Genomic DNA, 20,245 nt, shown 5'->3' with positions numbered 1-20,245 from the left:
GTTGATGTATAGAGGAGAGAAATCGATGAAAGCTTTGTGGTCGGTCCGAAAGACACAAGTAGTATGTGGAGGTAGATGATGAAGAAGAAGAAGAAGAAGAAGAAGAAGCTGAGAGAGACTCTGGGGAGTCGACGTGAAAGCTGTGTAGTGGTCTAATCAGAAGATGCAGCAGTTCAGCTCTTCACACTCGAGTGGAAACACAACAGTGGGTCTGGTGTTTTTCAGTCTTTATGTGCAGTAGAAAAACTCCTTGTGTGTTTTTGCATCATGAAAACTTTCTGTTATTCAAACACGGTGAAAATAAGAAACATTAGAAGTGTATGATTCACAGCCTCTTTATTCGAACAATCTGTTTGAATTAGTTTTGCTTTGCACCCGGAGCAGGTGGCGTTCATTCGCTCCCGTCACCTTCTAAACCATCGTCGGCGCTGTCGAGTGTCATATTGGCCCTGTCAGTAAATGTTATTCTTTGTGACAACTGGTAAATGGAGGAACGAACCGGTGAGCCGTGGCGAGCAGCGAGCAGCAGCAGCTAACGGGAACAGCAAAGCACCCGAGAAGCAATCGAAAACGCCATGAGAACGTATCATCGTCCTCATTTCCTGACTTTGTGCAATCTAATTTCCCACATAGATACGACAAGAAACATGGGAGGTCGCTTTCTACAGCACACCATGATGTTATATGTGCTGCCCTCATATGAACTGGCTCATTTTGCACAGGCAACACATTTGAGGAAGTATTTTCAAGGACAATAGTAGACACCATAACACTGTAGGAGTTGTCATCTTGTATATTTTGACATTATAACGACTGAGTTAAATAATAAATTGTGACAAAATCAACAGGTCAGTGGAGAATGAAAAGCATCTTTACAAATTCACCAGGACTATTTCCTACTTGATATTTGGCTCAGTGAGAAAATCTTCTCTTTTATTTCTTGTAGTCATGTTTTTCATCCAAAATAATCATAATAATTTTACATCAAGGACAGATTATTTTTTTTATACTAATGATATCTGAAATATAGCCTACAAATGTTGGGTTGTCAGAGGATTTGTAGTTCAGAATAGCTTAGATTTATATAAAGTGATGTTAAAATGATGTGAAACCAGATGCTTTCATTTATAGAACATGCAGCTGTTTTCTTCCTACGACAGTTTTTGGAAACACTTTTCTCGACCATCACAGCTGCACACTCAGAAATGGTGTTTTTCCACATGATGCACGCTGCAGGTAAAACTCTGGCTATCTGAGTTCATCATGTTCATCATCTTTTCAACTTGATGCGATGTCAACCATTCAAAACAAAGGGATGCAGGAGGAAAAATAGAAGAACATAGAACGATAAATTGGCAAAAGAAAAAGAAAAAAAAGTTGTGACTGTGTTTACTGCGACAGCTCAGGGGACCTGTTTTGAAATGAAGAAAAAAAAAGAAGTATAAAATAAGACACACTGAGGTAGTTGACAAAAAAACCCAGGATGTGTCTTGTCGACAGTTTTCAGTGAAGTAGAGGAGCCTCTGCCTCTCGCTGCAGGAGTGCTCTAGTTTCCTCCAGTGCTGGAGAACAAAGAGCTGGAGCCAACGGAGGACCGGCTCGTCCTCTAACAGCTCTGATTGTCGGTTTTCTCTCTCTTCATCTGGCACTTCCTCCACCCCGCCCTCCCCACCGGACAACAGCACAGATCCCGTCTGCTTCCTTTCTCTGGCCTCTGATTGGTTCACGGCCCTCAGGTGTATGTACACGCGGTCTCCAGTAATCACCACCTACAGTGGGTATGGAAAGTATTTAGACCACCTTCAGTTTGACTTAAGACTTTTTATTGATCCCAATCCCATGTGTGGGAATTCCACTTTACCAGTAGCAAAGAGTACAGGATAAGTAGTAGGGAATAAAAATAAAGAGAACTTACTATGTACAAATATATATATAAAAACAAAGATATGTAGCCGACTGTTATGTACAAAATATTATTTAAATAGAGAAAAGAAAAATGATATCCATTTTGTTTGGTCGGAGATACTACACAGTGCGGGTGGACGTTAAAAAAAAAGTACGGCCTGTAGAATGAGCAAGGTACAAATACACAAGAATAAATTATGCAGAAAAGAAAAAAAAAAGTTATTTTGTCCAATTAAATGTCCAAACTAAAAACCATCTCTCTGGGCTCTGAGCTGAGAGCGATAACTGCTCTGTTGTGACATCACAAAGTCACAGGAAGTACTGACAGCTCGTTTAAAGGCTCAGTTTCTGAAAATAGGCTGTGTGCAGTCCTCTGTGGGCTGAGGCTTTGATACTTTCACAGTGTTATTGTAGAAGCTAGAGTTCATTTATAACCTCAAAGAACTAACTTTATACGATGAGACCTTTAAATTCTAGACATTTAACTTCCCAGTTAAAACCAGTGAAGCCTGAAGTTCATCCCTTAGCGCTGTGAAACGACACGGCTCGTTCCATCAGGACCTTAAGATGAACTCTCGGCTCAGCGGGTGACGACTCGGATTAAAAAGAAAAACATCTCCCAGTGCATCTGCAGTGTGAAAGTGTTAAGCTGCACATCCAGGTGCCTCTGTGGGGGGGGGGGTAAAACCACACGGCTCTCAGCTCATCGAGCGCCTAATGACAGCGCGACAGTCTGCACGTCTAAGAAACCTTGACTTCTCGGTTTGTGTAATTAGGAGCTTAATGAACTGAGCTGTTAATTGAACGTCTCTCTCGTCTCTTTTCTCCCCGCTTTTGTTCTGTACGGCGCTTTTTATTCTTTATCCGTCGTGTCGTTGACTTGTGCTCGTGATGGGGAAACTTGCGGCGCAGTGGAAGAGGCCTCGGTCAATGAGCTAAATAAAGAGTTTGCGTAACAGCAGAGCTTCACCTCCTCCTCCTCCTCCTCTTCTGTCTGCTGAGCTGCTGAGATCACACGTCGACACACACGCACACTCTTGGTTGCCGTTATTTGACCCGGTGTGGAGACTGTGTGTACTGTATCTGTGTGTGCGTGTGTGTGTGTGTGTGTCGGCGTGTGTCTGCATATTCATTTGAATCCTTTATTTCACTTCCTCTGTACGTTCAGCTTTTGTTGTGCTCTCCTGGCTTCCCGCTGATATTTCAGCGAGTGAAAACAAGAGCGCTGGCTGAGGCACTATTGTGTGTGTGTGTGTGTGTGTGTGTGTGTGTTGGCGTCTTTGTTGCCAAAATGATGGATTATACTGGAAACCGGAGGAAGGGACCTTTAGGAAATAATGACCTGTTTATCAGGAAGTAGTGGCTGCAAATGTTAAGACTGACTTATTTGCATGATGGATGAGCCCATTCTTAAAACTCAAGTATTCATTTCATTTCACGTTGGTTGACGTGAACGCCAATATCCTGTCACGGTCACCGAAACGGGCCCGACTCCAAACCGCTGCACGTAGGCAAATCCTGTTTACCACCACAGCCCAGCGCTGCCAGGTACAAGAATAAAGAGGCTGTTTGCACGAGCGCAGGTTCACCTGGGATGTCGGCTCGTGTTCAACAAGTCAGCTGGTTCGGTGTGATGAAAAAGAAAATGTGAAGAGCGAGGGAGAGTTTCAGGCATCCAGACAGTTTCTACTCTGTGATGTCAGAGCCAAACCCAGTGTGATGCTAAACGGGAATAATTCAACGGATCACAGATTCTGGCTTGTTTGGAGCAGTTGCTCCGAAACAGGGAGCGTTTAACCCCAAAGATCGGTTGTTTTAGGAATATGTGAACAAAGTAGAAGAACAAAAAAGCACTAGGCCTACTTCAGGCACTCACTCGCTCGAGCAAAGGATTGTTAAAGCAGAAGTAAATGGTCCGGTCGTTTTCGCTAATGCTGCGTTCCAGGCAGGCTTTTGAAATCGTAAATTACAGCTTCAAGTCTTAAGTAAAAGCCTTTAAAGAGGAACCATGCAGGCTTTTTAGCTAAACTATGCTACATTTTTATATTAATTAAACAACTTAAATGAGACATATTCTGCCCCTTTTCCACAAATAAAATAAAATAGTTCCCAGGTGTCTTAAAGACATGTCTGTGACAAGCTTTCGTCAAAATACCCCAATGATCAAACATCTTTTCATACTCTCAAAACAGCTCTGTTCAGAACGGCTGGTTTCAGTGCCTGGCCCTTTAAATGCAAATGAACCACTGCTTGCCTCGCCCCCTCTACCGTTACCAGGTTGGGGTGGTATTATGCAAATTCGAAAACTAGTTACATCATTGGAAGACAACTGAGGGATCAGCTCATAAAACCACATGGATTTCAATCTAGGGAGCCTGAAAATTACAGATTTTTTTGTCAATTCTCACATTTTTGGGGGCCGGAAAAGAGCCTTCAAAAAGTGATATTTCCATAATATGTCCCCTTTAAGACCACTAGAGACTGTTACCATGTGAACACAAACGACCCAAAAGAATGGGAACTAAGCAAACGAGCCACCAGTCTGAAAAAACACCCTAAAAAAATGTAAAACCACATCATGAGGTTGTGAGCAAACATGGTGAACGATCTGGACTCATTCTAAACAAAATCCAGCTGATCCTGAATCAGTTACAGTACATGTCGACTTATGATGTAGCACTGAACAGAAAGTTCATGTTTCTCCAACAGCTCCTTCATTAATCCAGGAAATTCAGGCTTTTCATGCTCTGGTGTGTGCGAGTGTTAATTTCCTGTAATTTATTTCCACATGCCTGACATTAATGGACTCAGAGTGCAGGGGCCTTCGGTGCTGCGTTAATCAAAATTCCACTAATTTTGTTGTTATTTTTTTATTTCCCTGCTGCTCCAGATGACCTGAAGTGTGTTGTGAGCCGTTATCTGTGCTCATTAAAACGCTCCCACCACCTCGCGTCGGAGCAGAGGTGCTGCATTCAGGGAACGAATGAATTGCCAGTTGTGTGAAATGAAAGCTTTTGTACATTCATTCCTCAAGTGGAGCAGCTTCTGCCGTACAAGTGTTTTAATTACCCAAATTCATTTTCCCACATCCCGATAGATGCGGCGGTGATATGATAAATCTCACTGCTGCTGTATCTTGGAACGGAAACTCTAAACGCGGCGCGGGGCCGGCGCGGCGCTGGATGTGGATTGGATGACGGCGGCCGTATCAGACAGGAATAGACAGGGCTTATTAGAGATAAGTGCTTTCTGCCATATTATGCTGCATACACTTAGCCAGTCAAACCCTGCGTGAAATTTGCTAAATTGCTGCTGTAATCATCTCCGTGGAGGTCGATCATGCAATCCATCAGCGAGCGGCAACGTTTAAATCTTGCGTGTGCAGCAGTCGACATTACAGCAGATTACAACACAGCAGTAAAAAGCACTCGTAAAAAAGCCTCGCACAGAAACATTCACACACTTAAGAGACTTGAAAATAATGGTCAAAGTGGCTCCAGGCTTTCTGTTTTAATCTATGGAAATATATTCTGAGGGTTGCAGTGTGTATGTTTGAGTTTCTGTGTGTTATTGCAGGTATCAACAGGTGGTTTTAGCACAGCAGTTGTAATTACATGTTGGCTTTTTCTCTGCCTTGTTGTTCTATAGCAGGAAAATGAACCACTTTCTAATTTCTGCAGATTGAAGGAGACGGAGTTGGCTTTATTCATGGTTTTACATTTCCAACGGCTGTGAGAGTTTTGTTTCACTTCATCTGTTGAGCCTTACAGTATATTGTGGACAGAGAGAATGGGAGGGGAGGAGGAGGGGGAGTTATATTGTTTTGGCAAATGACCTTCTTTGCTTGAATCCATTCTGAATTAATTTGCAAAGCTTTGGAAACCTGTGTTGTTCAAATTGGCTTCAGCTCAGCGCCTTAAAGGAAAATTCCGGTCATTCTTGACCCCTAAATCGTTTTCCTGTTGGTCACTAAGTGTTGCAAAAAACACGACTAAAATTGATGCTGGCAAACCAGAGTTACACCATGGCTACCCGGCAAAAATAAACGGTCGAGCAGTGCAGTGGTAATGTCCATAATATGTCCGACCGTTTATTTTTGTAAAAAAATCATCACAACAAGGAAAAAGTGTTCTGTGGTCGGATAGTAATGTCTTTCCAGGATGTTTCAGAGTTAGGCTGTCTGAGGTGAGTGACACAAAGTTTATACTGTTTATACTGTACACAATTTGAGTTCAATGGTGTGTCATAAGGATTTGAGTCATGTACCATAGATATTTGATTGGTTGAAAGAATTGCCCCCATGGGTTAGCGTTGTCGCTAGCGCTAGCACCGTCTAGCCATGGTGTAACTCCGGTTTGCCTTCATCAATTTTTGTTGCGTTTTTTGCTCCCCTCAACACTGGGTGACCATCAGGACAACGATTTAGGGGTAAAAAATAGCCGGAATTCTCCTTTAATTTGCAAAGGTTTGGAAACCTGTGTTGTTCAGACTGGCTCCAGCTCAGCGCCTCAATTCTCTGGTTTCACTTCTGGTGTGAAACTTGGAGGCACCTTGAAATCAGTAAAGTTTTGTTTTGCCAAAATGTCTGTGTATGTGTGTGTCAGATGGGATGTGATATGGTCACAAAAACCTGGAAGCAAAGACACACACACAAACACACACACACACAGAATCCAAAACTGTGAAAGAGACGGGCAGGGACGGTAAAAACTTTATGGCTTTTTATGGTCCAACGATGCGTTGTTGTGATTCCTCACTGTTACTCCCGACGGCCAGACCGACCAGGCATGACAGAGAGAGACAGAGAGAGAATCAATGTGCTGCTCTACAGTGAAATAAGATTTTAATGAATAAGGTCTGAAATAGTAAAACTGTAGAAAATCAATATGTGTTGGTCACTGTTGATGCTGTAGCAGCTGTCACAAATAAGAAAACACACACACTCACACCTACAGAAAAACTGACAGGACATGTGGACCATCATTATGACCGGAGAGGAATCTCTTCTCCTCCTCCTCAATAAACAAACTGGAATTGCATACCAAAATAAAAAATGTGCATCAAAATGTGCTGCAGTGTCCTGAGCTGCTTCTTGAATGAATGAATGAATTTATTTATTTAAAACAGGGACAATGCACAAAAAACATTAATCTTGTAAAACAAGAAGAGATGTTTTGAGCCAGGTTATAGCAACAATTGCTATTTTCCGCCTGTCTTCTGCTGTGAATTTACCACCATACGTAGCTTAGTACAGTGGTTCTCAAACTTTTTTTTTACATCAAGGACAGATAAATTGACACAAATTAGACCACGGACCCCCATTGGACAAAATTTTGAAGCAAACACCAGACATATACAAATATTTCTTTTTTAGTCAATGTACATTCATTTTAGGGCCAATGGCATGAATTTTTTGGCATGAAATATTGTAGAGAAATTTCTGGGAAGATGTGGTACAATTTCTCCAAAAACATTTAAACAGTTCTAGAAAAAAAAGTGGGAAAAATTCTAGAAAAAGGGGTAACATTTAAAAAAAAAAAAAAAAAAAATCTAGAAAAAAGGTGGTAAAATTTCTAAAAATAAAAAACAAACAAACAAAATAAATAAATAAAAAAAACTCAAAAAAATAAAAGTTCTAAAAAAAAAAAAAAAGTGGTAACATTTCATGAAAAATTTGGGGACCCCCTTGAACCCTCTCAAGGACCTCTGGGGGTCCCCGGACCCCACTTTGAGAACCATTGGCTTAGTATACGACACGACACCACCACACGGCCAGGTTCATCCCAGTTTATCCTCGCCCTTTAGTTTTAGTTTCTTCCTTGCAAACTTCCCAAAGTTTTGCTTCAAAATTGTCTTGACAGTTATTTGGAAACACGGCCATGGTTGGCCTGGCCGTCAGCAGCGCCGGGAGCGATCTGCCGGAGCGTTGAGGAGTCCGTAAAAAGTTTTTCCCCGTCCCTGTCAGTGTGTTAAGCGGCGCTCGCTGCTGCTGCGCCTGTCAGCCAACGACGATCCACCTTCACAGACCTGGAGGTGGTGAGGGGGGGTTGATACGGTGGGAATAAAAAAGGGAAGAAACATTAAAGCAGTAAAGCACCTTGTTGTAAACGGTATCATATAGTGTGTGTGTGTTTGTGTGTGTCATAGTCAGCAGAGTTGTTAACCCAGGCTTCAGGAGCTGATCGAGTTCCTGTGCTGACGAGGCTCTGACTTGTGCGTTCTGTCACCTTCCATTACGCTGCAGCCTTTCATCCACACTTTGTCAGCAGGCAGCCACACACACATTTCAAATGTTCCACTTATTTTATGCTGTTCCTGAAGGAACAGGTGACTGTGTTTTTTTATTGATTAAAAAAAGTCCTGTTGCAGACGGTCAGACGCTGGTCACCTTAAATTTTTAATCTGGATTTTGAGATTTTGCCAGAGGACGTTTGTCAGTAGACTGCAAAGATCTCCCTGAAGGCAAGGGACACAATTCAGAATTAAAATGAAGGGCCAACCCATGTGGTGCTTTTAGAAGTAATGAAAACAAATTTTTAATTAATCCTATGTACTGTAGAGTAGCCGGTGTAGATGAGCCAGTTTAAGGTTTTTAATAATGGGATAAAATAACTAAAGCTAGAAGAAACACAGACATGGATCATTTTCTCCAGATTTTGGAAGAATAACACAAATCCAGGTGTGAATGTAGAGTGAAGCCAGATGAAATGAAGGATTATGTTAGTAAAATGCTGCTTTACACTTCAGTTGAGTGTCACTTTACCTGTTTTCATTTGGACTGGAGTCTAGTTTTTTCCCTCCGTTCAGTTGAAATGCAATTAAAGTAGAGTGAATCAAGTCAACAGCAGCAGTCAGTGAAGAGTGACAGCACACAGAGCAGACTGACGGCTGCAGCAGCTGGAATATTGACAGATTGATTGGCAGGAAGAGTGGAGAGGTTCAACAGAGCGACTCCTCTCAGATTTGATGTAGAGGTGACGGGAAGCAAACACAGCAGGTGATTGGAGCAGACGTTTACAATCAAAGATGTTTCTTTTATATGTGATTGCGTTTTGTGGAGATTTCTTTTTTTTTTTAAGTGAGTGACAGCGCCGGCCGGGTTTCGTCTGAGACGCCGGAGGATTTCATTAAAAGTGAAAACACACCAGGTGACAGCGGTCGACTAAATCATCATTTCGGTGTGTCCGCTGGAGGCGCCGGAGTGAGTCGAGCCTCGTCCGCCCGGCTCGGCTTTATCTGGATTTGGTATTTCTGTCACTGCTGTCTCACTGCTTAACTTTCGATTTCGCACTTCCTCGCACTGAGCAGTTTTTTTTTTTTTCTCCCACGAGCATCTCAGGGTTTAATTTGAGCAAACAGGCTGAGTTCTGCTGCAGCGTCTTGGGATGGGAGGCTCTGGGCTCATGATGCACTTCAGATCACTACCTGCTGCAGTATTAATGAGTTTAGGAGGCCCCGCTGTCTTCTCCAGGCTTCAGGGTTACAACTCAATCACATCCCACTCTTTTAAAACACCATCAGCATGCAGAGGATTGTGGGAGAGGACTCCTACAACAACATAAAAGCCACTTGATCCACTATGTTTTTTGCAGCGTTTGATATGCAAACAGTGTTTTTCTGCCGGTATTATTGACTGTGCTGTTGTTTGACAGCGCTCATCGCTCCATTAGCGGCGGTGGAGGTGATAGAGGGCCGTCTCGGTCTGATCTATGGCGTGTGAATAGACTGTGACAGAGGTCTGCAGACCGCGCCGCATCCATTCACCCAGACTGTTCGTCATCTTCTGTGACTAACGTGTTCATGGTTAAGTGTGAAACGTTGAGCTAACAACAATACAGCAACAACAGGTGGATTTTTATTTACATGTGAGTGTTGTTGGAGCTGATTTGTTCGTAACGCGGCAGCAACTCAGTCTTAGTTTTAGAGTCTGCTTCACTTCAAGGGTCAGGCTTCGAGTCAGGAGCCAGTCGCCTCTCACAAAAGAGCTTCACGGCCGTTCAGCGTTCACACAAAGCTTTGATAATCTCTCTCTCTTTATTCTCTCTCTCGGCGCTGCAGCCGGGGAGCGAGTGAACAGCAGCCGTTTTTAGATACTGAGCGAGTCGTGTCACAGAGCTGATAATCAAACTGAATCACAAGCCGGCAACAAAAAGCACAGACGCAGATGTGGAGATGTGAGTGGGTGAACTGAGACAATGATGTTGAAATTTCTTCTTTTTCCCCCCCTCAAAGCTTTTGATAATCAGTAAAAATAAAAGTCACATCTCTCAAAGCTTTATCAACCAAGCCTAGTCCAAAAAAATCCACATCCGCACCACCAGCATATTTAAAAAGATATCTGTCCACATGTAAAGACAAATACCCCCAAAAAACGCAAAAAAAGTGCAAACAATGATTTTAACTTTTAAAAACGCATCGACCATTTGTTAAAACTCATCTAATGGTGATCTCTGCATCATGCATACAGTATAGTCCATATGGATCTTTTGAGTTTTTATCTTCTTATGTTTATTATTAGGCCTACTACTTATATTTACAGTATGCTATGTACTTTCTAGTTCATTCCACTTTCTAATGTTCATTTACAAGGACCAGAAACGCTGCTTAATCGTGGATGATAGGCCCAAACGCATAGAAAAGTATCCGTTTTTTCGTGGACATGGTGTCAGTTCAAGGCCGTTTTGTACGTTGTTACTTGCAGCTGTTTGTGGCACATGAAAACAAACTGGTCTAAACTGTGTGAGTAAGTTTGGACTGGGTGTCAAACTTCTGACCAGACTGGTTTGATACCATCAAGAATCTATAAATACCTCTTTATACAAAATCAGATCTCGATAGCTAAGGACTAAATGAGTTACTTACTTCAGTGAGTTCACACAGACATACTTGACTGTGTGAGGAGATGGAGTCTGGAACGAAGCGTCAGTATTTTCTTTTCATTAAAATATTTTTCATAAAGTTCATATTGAAAAAGTAGCATTAAGAATTGAACGTCAAGGCTCCGTTGTCATTGAAGGTTCCTGAATGACGGCCAGACCTAATCTCCTCGTCAATAGGAGGGAAAATATGTAGTGTTATTAAAATTGTTGTGGCTTTGTATGGGAGCACTGTGTAGAAAATGAGAATTTATAGAGTAGATGACACACAGAGGGACGTTAGGATGGTATTTCATTAGGGAGACATTGGCAGAAGGACACCAGCACGTTGTCATACAGGTGATGCTGAAGGCCGGCCATGTTTTCTAATCTCAGGCTTCAGCAGCTGGGACTCTACTCTGACTTTACCTCAGCTCGACAAGGAGAAAGAAACAACTTGGATGTTGCTTAGTCTGTCTTTAATGAGATCCTTTTTCTTACTTTTTAAGAAAAATGTTGAACTATTTTAAAGAATAAAAAAATGTGGATTATTTTTCTTCACAATCTCATTCTGAGCTTTTTCTATTCAGTCTGCCTCCAGACATGAGTCATCAGACTTGACCTCCCCTGACAAATATTTGAGAGGATGTTACAATGTCACTGTCTTCCTTTAGCATATCTTAGTATTAATATGTCTCTCTCCTTCCTCTCTCTCTCTCTCTCTCTCTCTCTCTCTCTGCAGTATGAGTTCAAGGTGAAGAACATCAAGAAGAAGAAGGTCAACATCGTGGTGTCAGTGGACGGCGTCAAGGTCAACCTGAGGAAAAAGAAAAAAGTGAGAGGCCTTTTATCGTTTTGTTTGAACTCTGTCTATCCGCCGCCGTCTGCTTGTGTCATTTCAAAATAAAAGTAAAAAAATTTTTTCTTGCTGATGGAATAGAGAAAAATCTGAATATTTCTATGCATCAAGGGATAAAAGCTGCAGATTGGATCTCTCATTCATTATAACTGCTAATGACAGTTTCCTGTTTTACACAAACTTCTTTTGAATCAATAAGATGACATTTTGTTATCATGAGGTTAATTGAATATAATCAAAATCTTTAAACCTCTATGATATGATGTTAAATGTCAATTTTGTGAAACATTAATCTTGTTCCTCCAGTCTGACACTTAATTTAGCCGGTAGCTTGGAATATGAGCTCTTACAATGTCTGATATTTAACATAAGTTATTTAGTTTAGGAGAAAACATGTTTAAAACTGGTAGAAAAAAAATAAATATCCAAAAGAATAACATTGCAAATCAGTTTTAATGTTGTGTGTTATAGTTTTTTATGTGGTTTGATCTATGTTGCTGACATAAATGTATTTACAAGAAGCGGTTATGCCGACATACACTAACCCAGTAGTTTGGCATAAATGAAATTGACTTGATATATTGTTCCAATATCTTCCCCTTAGTGTCTATTACTGAGCACATATGATGTAGATGTTGGTGTTTATGGGCAGTTGTCACGTCTCTTCATCAATCTTGGGTCTTGGTTTCTTGGCAAAGTGCAGATCCAGTGAGAAGGTCGGAGGAGGATGTGTTTATGTCGACGTTGGTGCTCCGACCCCCACCGAGCACGTTTCGCTGTTGAGTCTTTTGAGTGTATTTTTCTGCAGCAGAACTCGCCTCTTGGCTTTTCCCCCAGTAATTTAAGTAATTTAAGTGAGTGAAGAAAAAGCCATTGTGCAAAGTGATGAGGGCCAAAGAGTCGGCACTACAAAATATTAAAATGCTATTTTCCCTCTGATTATGTAGAAATTAACACAAAATTCAGTTGTAAGGTTGAGAAAATGTGCAGCAGTAACAGGAAGTACCAGATCTGTCTATCAACATGCAGAATTAATGGTGTGGTTCTTCAGTTCTGCTGCTGCTGCTGCTGCACATGTTGACATCTATTTATATTTTTGTTTACTATGCTGTTGAGCTTGACTACTTTTTCTACTCAAAACAATCATAATAGGTTATATGTATCTGTATATAGATGAAAAAAGATCAATTTGATATTGGACAGTCTTAGTTTTGATGTATTGAAGTCCTAAAAAGGTTCGATAAAGTCCTGATTTAGTTAAGCATTGATCCTAATGAGGAGCAAACTGAGTGTACTGGTGCATATTATCAGCTGCTCTAACACCTATAAGAGTAAAAGATGTAATCAAGACACTTTTCATTGTGTTAAGGAACTAGGAAAGATCCATTTCCTGTTTACAGTCTGTGGCAGAAGGAGATGATCGATCCTGGTCTTAATTAGACGACAGACGGAGGTGAGAGTGAAGAAAGAGGGTGTCAGCTCAGGGACGACAAAGAGCCAGAGAGGGATCGAATGTATGATGGATGACGAAAAAGGGCGACAGATTCAAGAAGCAATAAAAAGAAAGGAGGGAGTTAAAAGATCCAAAAAAAAAAAAAAGCATGGAGAGAGAAAGGCTGCAGAAGGTGCAGGGCTGGATGTGTTTCTGGGCGCAGTGAGGCTGACAGCTGTAATCCACAGAGACGGAGCACAGTCGGCTTCACCTGCCCAGAATCACAGGGAGTCTGACAGGTGGAAAACCACTGGCTGGAAACAAGAGTGAAGCTCACTCAGTGGTTTGGTCCAGCGGCCTTTTCCCAGCGTTTAGCTCTTCATTCATTAAACCGGACTTCAGGGCTCCGGCTCCTCTGAAATGCCTTCAATATTTAATGAAACTTACTAGTGACTGTCAGCCCAGCCGTCATCTGGTGTTGGAACTGTTGCTCCGTTGTGCACAGATCCACAGGTTCACATTGAGTTGTTTTACTGTTAACTTCACAAAATCTGATTGGCCGCTATCTGAAAAGGTCAGTGTGTTCACTCAAAGGCAAATTTCTCTGGTTGCTTTGTAAAGAAATTGACTTTTAGATCATTTTTTGCATAAAAAGTGTGAGGTTTGGATTTGAATCGACTGAATAAAAAGTGGAACCAGAGCACGAAGGCTGCCCCCAGATTTAGCTGTGAAGTGTTACACTTACTTATTTAAAATCGATTAAAACCTGAACAAACAACTATTGAATCTTTATATCCAGCTCCCCGGCCTGAAAGCGACACCACTGGCGAGACGGTAGTTACTGCATGCAGCATTGACCTTGAGTCGTTCTTCCAGCCCAGATGTACAATTCACATGTGCATGAATGTCTGATGAAAAGGAGGCTTAATTGAGTTGTGTAAATGGTCCTCAAAGGAATTCATTGCAGCAAAATAAATGATCAGTCGTGTAATTGCATGTGGACCTGAGAGCTTGTCCACGTTCTTTTGTGTGTGAACAGTGGAGATACCGCAAGGATTACATAGTAAGTAATAGTCAAACACAACATATAGCTCAATACGCTTAGAGCATCGTTACACCGTGACCCTGTGAGCTGGAGACGTGCTGCTTTTTTCCTCCTTGAACTAGACAATCTGTGTTTTCTAACGAGCCCCTGTTGTTTCCCTGTGATCGATAACACTGACGTTAAAAAGTTAGGAAAGATCAGTGGTAGTTGTGCTGTTTGTGTTGCACATTAGTGCTGTGTCTCCTTGTGTGTTTGTGATCGATTCTCATTCACAGTCTTTGCCAGCGATTTCTAGAGTCACGTCATTAGTCTATTCAAGGCTCTTATTGGCTGATTTAAAGGACTGGACTGTTTTGTTTTTATTTTTAAAGGGATAGTTCACCCAAAATTCAAATTTCACTCATTATCTACTCACGCTCATGTCGACTAAGAGTTGGGAGAAGTTTCAGAGTCCTCCGTGCCTTCTCTGAGTTACAGCGGGGCTCCGTGCAGCACTGCATGTCCATATGACGGTAGCAAACGGGGCTCACTTTTCTTCGTCCAAAAAGACACACCAAAAAACATCCAAATACCTCCATAGTGCTCGTCTGTAATGTCCCTCTTGTATTGAAGCCCCGACATGAGAAACTGTTCCGAAAAAAATATAATAAGTCTATGTTTTAAGCTTGTTTGTAGCAGAAGCTCCCAGTGTCTCAGCCTCAAGTCTCATACAATTTGCACTGACACCAGCAGAGCAGTGAACTGAGACACTGGGAGCTTCCGCTACAAACAAGCTTAAAATATAGACTTATTTAATTTTTTTTGGAACAATTTCTCATGTCGGGGCTTCAATACAAGAGGGACATTACAGACGAGCAGTATGGAGGTATTTGGATGTTTTTTGGTGTGTCTTTTTGGACGAAGAAAAGTGAGCCCCGTTCGCAACCATCATATGGACATGCAGTGCTGCACAGAGCCCCGCTGTAACTTCAAAAAGGCACAGAGGACTCTGAAACTTCTCCCAGCCCTTAGTCGACATGAGGGTGAGTAGATAATGAGTGACATTTGAATTTTGGGTGAACTATCCCTTTAAGCTCATAGTGCGGAGTTGTGACAGAAAGATGAGATTGGTCGCAGATAATTCAAGCTTTTTGTTTAGACACAGTCAGGAAGTGTTGACATCAGTTGACTGCCATTAGCTCTGATCGTGTCGTCTACTATCCTATAATCATCACAGGAGAGGAAAGAAATGTGTTGATGGAGGTGAAATGGAGCGTTCAAACTGTGAAAAGGACGTGTGTTGTCGTGTGTGCAGCTGTGTGTTAATTGGTGAAAAGAAGAGACCTTGAAAGTGGAGTTCAGATGTAATTAAATAGGAGTTCATTAGGATTATGTCTGCTGTGCTCAGGTCAGGGAGAGAGGACGTGGCGAAGAGATACGACTGACTAAACGCCTCTGATTCGATACAACATTAAAGCCATCATCGAAGGCTCAGTGTCAAAGTAATTGGCGGCCTGCGCTGAAAGGCCAGTCAATAGAAGGATGTTTCGCCTCCACCTGTTTTCTTTGCCTTCTTTAACTCCCCGGCCAGAAAGCTGTAAAATGTCAAGTGTGACGGCCGGAGATCTATTTACATCTCTGAGTGCCGGCGAAGGCGCTGAAAGACCGCGGACGAGGAGAGACTGAATGATTGACTCAGCCTCGCTCTGTGGAGATAGAGATCAATAGGAATAATTCCTGCGCGCTCGCGTCTTGACATTTTGATTGTGACATTAAACTGGACGTTAGATTTATACAAATGAGAGACAGAGGCACAAAAGGAAGATTCAAAAAGAAACGTTGAGAGCATAGAGACGTTAGAATAATTTCAGATGAGGATGATTTTAGCGACATAAATGTTTGTTTATTGTAGGATTTTTTATTATTTTTTTGTGCAATGTTTTTTCTTTGTTCATAACTTTGTATTTTCACTTGGCCCAGGCTGATATTTGATCATATTTCCTGCCATATGTGAAATGTAACACCTGTGCAATAACATCCTATATCATATTTCACCTGCTCTGTATCAAGATATGAAATGTTACTGTAAATATTGCCCAAATGTGGTATTTATAAAGGTAGATTTTGTGTTTTGTTTGGTTATAAAGCAGCTCTAGGTTCTATATTAACACTGTGAAAGTTTTCTTTTTAATCTAAGTCATCATCCATCCAGCAGAGAGTTCATCTTAAGGTCTCCTGATAGAACGAGCCGTGTCGTTTCACAGCACTGAACGTACTTTAACAAAGGGATGAACTTCAGGCTTCACTGGTTTTACCTGTCAAGTTAAATGTCGAGTATTTAAAGGTCTCATATAGTATAAAGTTAGTTCTTCTTTATGTTATAAATCAGCTCCAGGTCCTACATTATCACTGTAAAAGTATTAAAGCCTCAGTCCACAGAGAAACACACACAGCCTGTATTAAAAAAAACTGAACCTTAAAACCAGCCGTAAGGACTTCCTGTGACTTTGTGATGTCACAACAAAGCAGTAAATAAGCCCCATCCACCTGGACGCACAATTCAACACTTCCAAGATTTGGTTTCTCTTGGTGTTTTACCTGAAATCTTTTCTTTTTTTCCTCAAACAACAAATATATTTTCTCATGAATTGACACTTTTTGTTTTTTTGTTTCCACAGAAGAAGGAGTGGACATGGGATGAGAGCAAGATGATGGTGATGCAGGATCCAATTTACAGGTGAGTTGCCTGCATGTCGCGACATTGAATTTTTTCAGCTCGGCTTGAAAATGCAAATTAATTGTTTCTAACTCTCATTGTAATGACTCGGAGCTTATTTGGGGCCCCCAAACAAAAATTTTAATCCAAACTTGATTACATGCGCTGTTGTTGGCTGAGGAAATGAGACTCTTTTGTCACTGTCACCACGAGCGCTGACATTTAGAAGAAAGAAAGATATTGTGGCGCGTTGATAAGTTTTACTGACTGCAGCGCAGAGCGACACACAGAGAAAAGAGATGAGTTATTTGGTACTGAAGCTGAAGTGTTGATTAATAAACATAGGAGAGTGGAGGGAGGTTGATAACAGGGGGAATAAACAAATGTGTCGGAAATTTGTGGCCATGGAGAACAAGGCTTTTTGAACATTGCATTCAGTTCTTTTTTAATATTGCGTTTTGAGAAAATGCAATTTAGAAGAAAGCATTTTGAAAAATTCATTTTAATAATCCATGTAATAAATGAGAGAAGAGGAGGCCATGAAAACAAGCGCTGAAATATGAAACTGTTATTGTCAGCAACATTAAATTAACAGGCTTTCTTTTTTATTTTATTTTAATATTGCAGCCTTTTTGTAATAGTATCACCTCAACTCTGTTCTTCAAAGTACTTTTTAATGAGCCGGTGTGTCGCTGTCTCCTGCAGTGATCGTCTATACATTTAGTCTACGGCAGCAACAGATCCATCAAATCACAGTGCCAGTGTTTTATGCACATTTTTACAACAGCTCGAGTGTTTTCGTAGCGGCAGCTTGAGCCGAGCCGCCTCATTTACTCCAGATGGTTTTTGGATCAAAGTACGGCGAGCCCACCCTTCCTCATCATCTGTGGCGGTGGTGAGAGCTGGTTTAGGTCTCTGACTTTTCCAGGGCGTTGTTGTTTGTGACGGGGCAGTAGCTTCTGTTTACACTCGCATCAGCTGCGTCCACAGAGAGAGTTACTTACTGCTTGAGTTACAGGCTTTTTCCTCAGGAGATCTCAGAAGGGAAAATCCATTTTTTCTTCCTATGAAGCAGCTCGAGGTCACTGACACGTCTCCTGTCTCTTTTTAGATGAACTCTGGACATAAATAATGAATTTAGATCAACTTTTTTGACTTTAAAGTTTCACACCCTAAAGGTTCAAGGCCAATGGTTGGTTCATAGACACTTCTGTGAAGGAGCTCAGATTTCTGCTCTGACAAGGTCACAACAGAAAGTCGGCTTTAGATTTTTGTCTGCAGAGGTATTAAAGGGATAGTTCAACATTTGGGCAAATTGTCCCATTGCCATAATCCCTATAGTCATAGCAGTAGGTTCGTTACCTTTATTTGTCGGTGCAAGCTATTTTTAGAACGGCAGAGCCATGAGCTGCTCAGAGCTACGCTACGGAGACTAATGGGATTTCTTGGTTTCCCTCATCAAACTCATCAAATACACAATCCAACAACTCCAAAATGCTCCGGTGGACAAGTTGTGACCTGCACATTCACCACGCTATGAGATAATAACAGAGCGTTACGAGACAGAGTTGTTTTAGAGGTAAATTCATGTAAAACCGCTGATGCGAGTTTTTCAGCAAGCAGTCTCTGTATTTACCTCTAAAACAACTCTGTCTCGTAACGCTCTGTTATTATCTCATAGCGTGGTGAATGTGCAGGTCACAACTTGTCCACCAGAGTGTTTTGGAGTAGTTGGATTGTGTATTTGATGAGTTTGATGAGGGAAACCAAGAAATCCCATTAGCCTCCGTAGCGTAGCCCTGAGCAGCTCACGGCTCTGCTCCGCCGTTCTAAAAACAGCTTGCACCGACAAATAAAGGTAACGAACCTACCTTTATATAGGGACTATAGGGATTATGTCATTGGGCCAATTTGCCAAGATGTTGAACTATCCCTTTAAAAGGCCTTTTATGACATTATTTGGGACAAAGCTACACATGTGTTGTCTCTCTGCTTCCTGTCTTCATGCTAAGCTACGTTAGCCACATCACACAGTCCAGCTGTGTGCATCAATCTTCTCATCTTCTTGCTGCACTGAGAGAGAGATGAGAGTGTTGTCATGGGTAACTGGACACAGACAGATGAAGGCAGTTTTCACTGCTTCATATTTTTGCTTTTCATCAAACGAATCATTAGGTTGGTTCCTCCCTACGTTGTTTTATCTTTCTGTTTCCTGAAACTTTTCAATTCAGCTGCATTCATCTTTTCCTGTATCAACAGAACTTCTCATTTTAGCAAAGTATTGGTAGATTAACTTTAAAGATCAAATGGAGGACTGCAGTTTGTCACTTAAGGAAAACTGAATGGGTCTAATCAGTCATGAGATCAGAATCACAATGTGTGTGTGTCCGTGTGTTGATGTTTGTGTGTATATGTGTGTGTGTGAGAGAGCGACTGATGAAAGTGATGAGAGTGGACTGTGACCTTGAGGTCCAGTTCATCCACTCCTTCGGCTGCTGGGCTGAAACTCTTTGATTTGAACTTGTAACACAGTCTGTTGTCATCAGAACAGACGCTACACACAGACAGACAGACACACACACACACACAGAGCTTCTCAGTGCTGCTGAGAGGCAGCCGGTGTGAATTTGGTGGCTCAGAGAGATTCGGTGAGAAATGAGAGGAATACCTTCAGATGTCTGCACCATTAATCTCTCTCTCATCGACACACACACACACACACACACGGTCACACAGACAGAAGTTTGGTCACCAATCGAGTGTGTGCTTCTGATTTCATCGCAGACACACACAGGTCATATTCCCTCCTGAATGACTCACACTTTATCCATTCTCCCTCTCTTTACACACAAACACACTTACACTCACACACACACACACACACACACGCTCGCTCGCTCGCTCGCTCGCTCCCAGGCGTGTGCGGCTCAGAAGTGCATCCAGGAGAACCAGTTGGGGGTTCTGGCTTTGGAAATGATTCTGTCAGGAAGATGGATTCTGGCCGGCTGTTTGTGTAAGCGTCTCTGAGCATGGGAATTTAGAAAGATTTAGTTTGCTTGGAGATGCCTTATCTTGTCCCGCACATTTGAGCCCTGCGCCGTGCACTTTTTTTCTTTTCTTTTCTTTTTTTTAATATTACAGTTGCAAAGTTTCCCCCACAGGAGGAGGGGGAGTGGCAGGCAGAGGGAGGGGCGTAGTAGAGCAGTGTATGATGTGTAAGAGCCGCTCCATCCATCAGCGGCTGAGTGGAGTCTGACAGCTCCTCATCTTTTCCATCCAACAACCGGATCCAGACAGAAGCCGAGTGTTTAAATATTTGGTTTTCGCTGGATGTGAGTCGCTTTCTTTTTTTTCATGAGGGTGCACACACCCCCGTCTCCCTGCAGCAAGAAGATATAACGATACAAGTTATGTTCAGAATCAAAAACTGCAGTAGATCCAGACTTTGTTTAAA

General features: G+C 41.8%; 1 protein-coding gene across 2 annotated transcripts in view; it reads left to right on the top strand.

Annotated features, from left to right (window-relative positions):
• The window catches only part of LOC146989110 (carboxyl-terminal PDZ ligand of neuronal nitric oxide synthase protein-like), a 249,511-nt gene that overhangs the window by 55,996 nt on the left and 173,270 nt on the right, over positions 1 to 20,245 (top strand). For both annotated transcript variants that reach the window (XM_085775086.1, XM_085775085.1), the window contains exons 3-4: positions 11,503 to 11,595; positions 16,754 to 16,812. In XM_085775086.1, coding sequence (XP_085631212.1) covers positions 11,503 to 11,595; positions 16,754 to 16,812 — 152 coding nt within the window. The remainder of the gene's footprint in view (positions 1 to 11,502; positions 11,596 to 16,753; positions 16,813 to 20,245) is intronic.

The sequence above is a fragment of the Trachurus japonicus genome, chromosome 4 (genome assembly GCF_045865225.1).
Source record: "Trachurus japonicus isolate A0001 chromosome 4, Traja_1.0".
Taxonomy (NCBI): Eukaryota; Metazoa; Chordata; class Actinopteri; order Carangiformes; family Carangidae; genus Trachurus; species Trachurus japonicus.
Note: the sequence above shows the minus strand (reverse complement) of the source record. Positions and strands in the feature narration are given on the sequence as shown.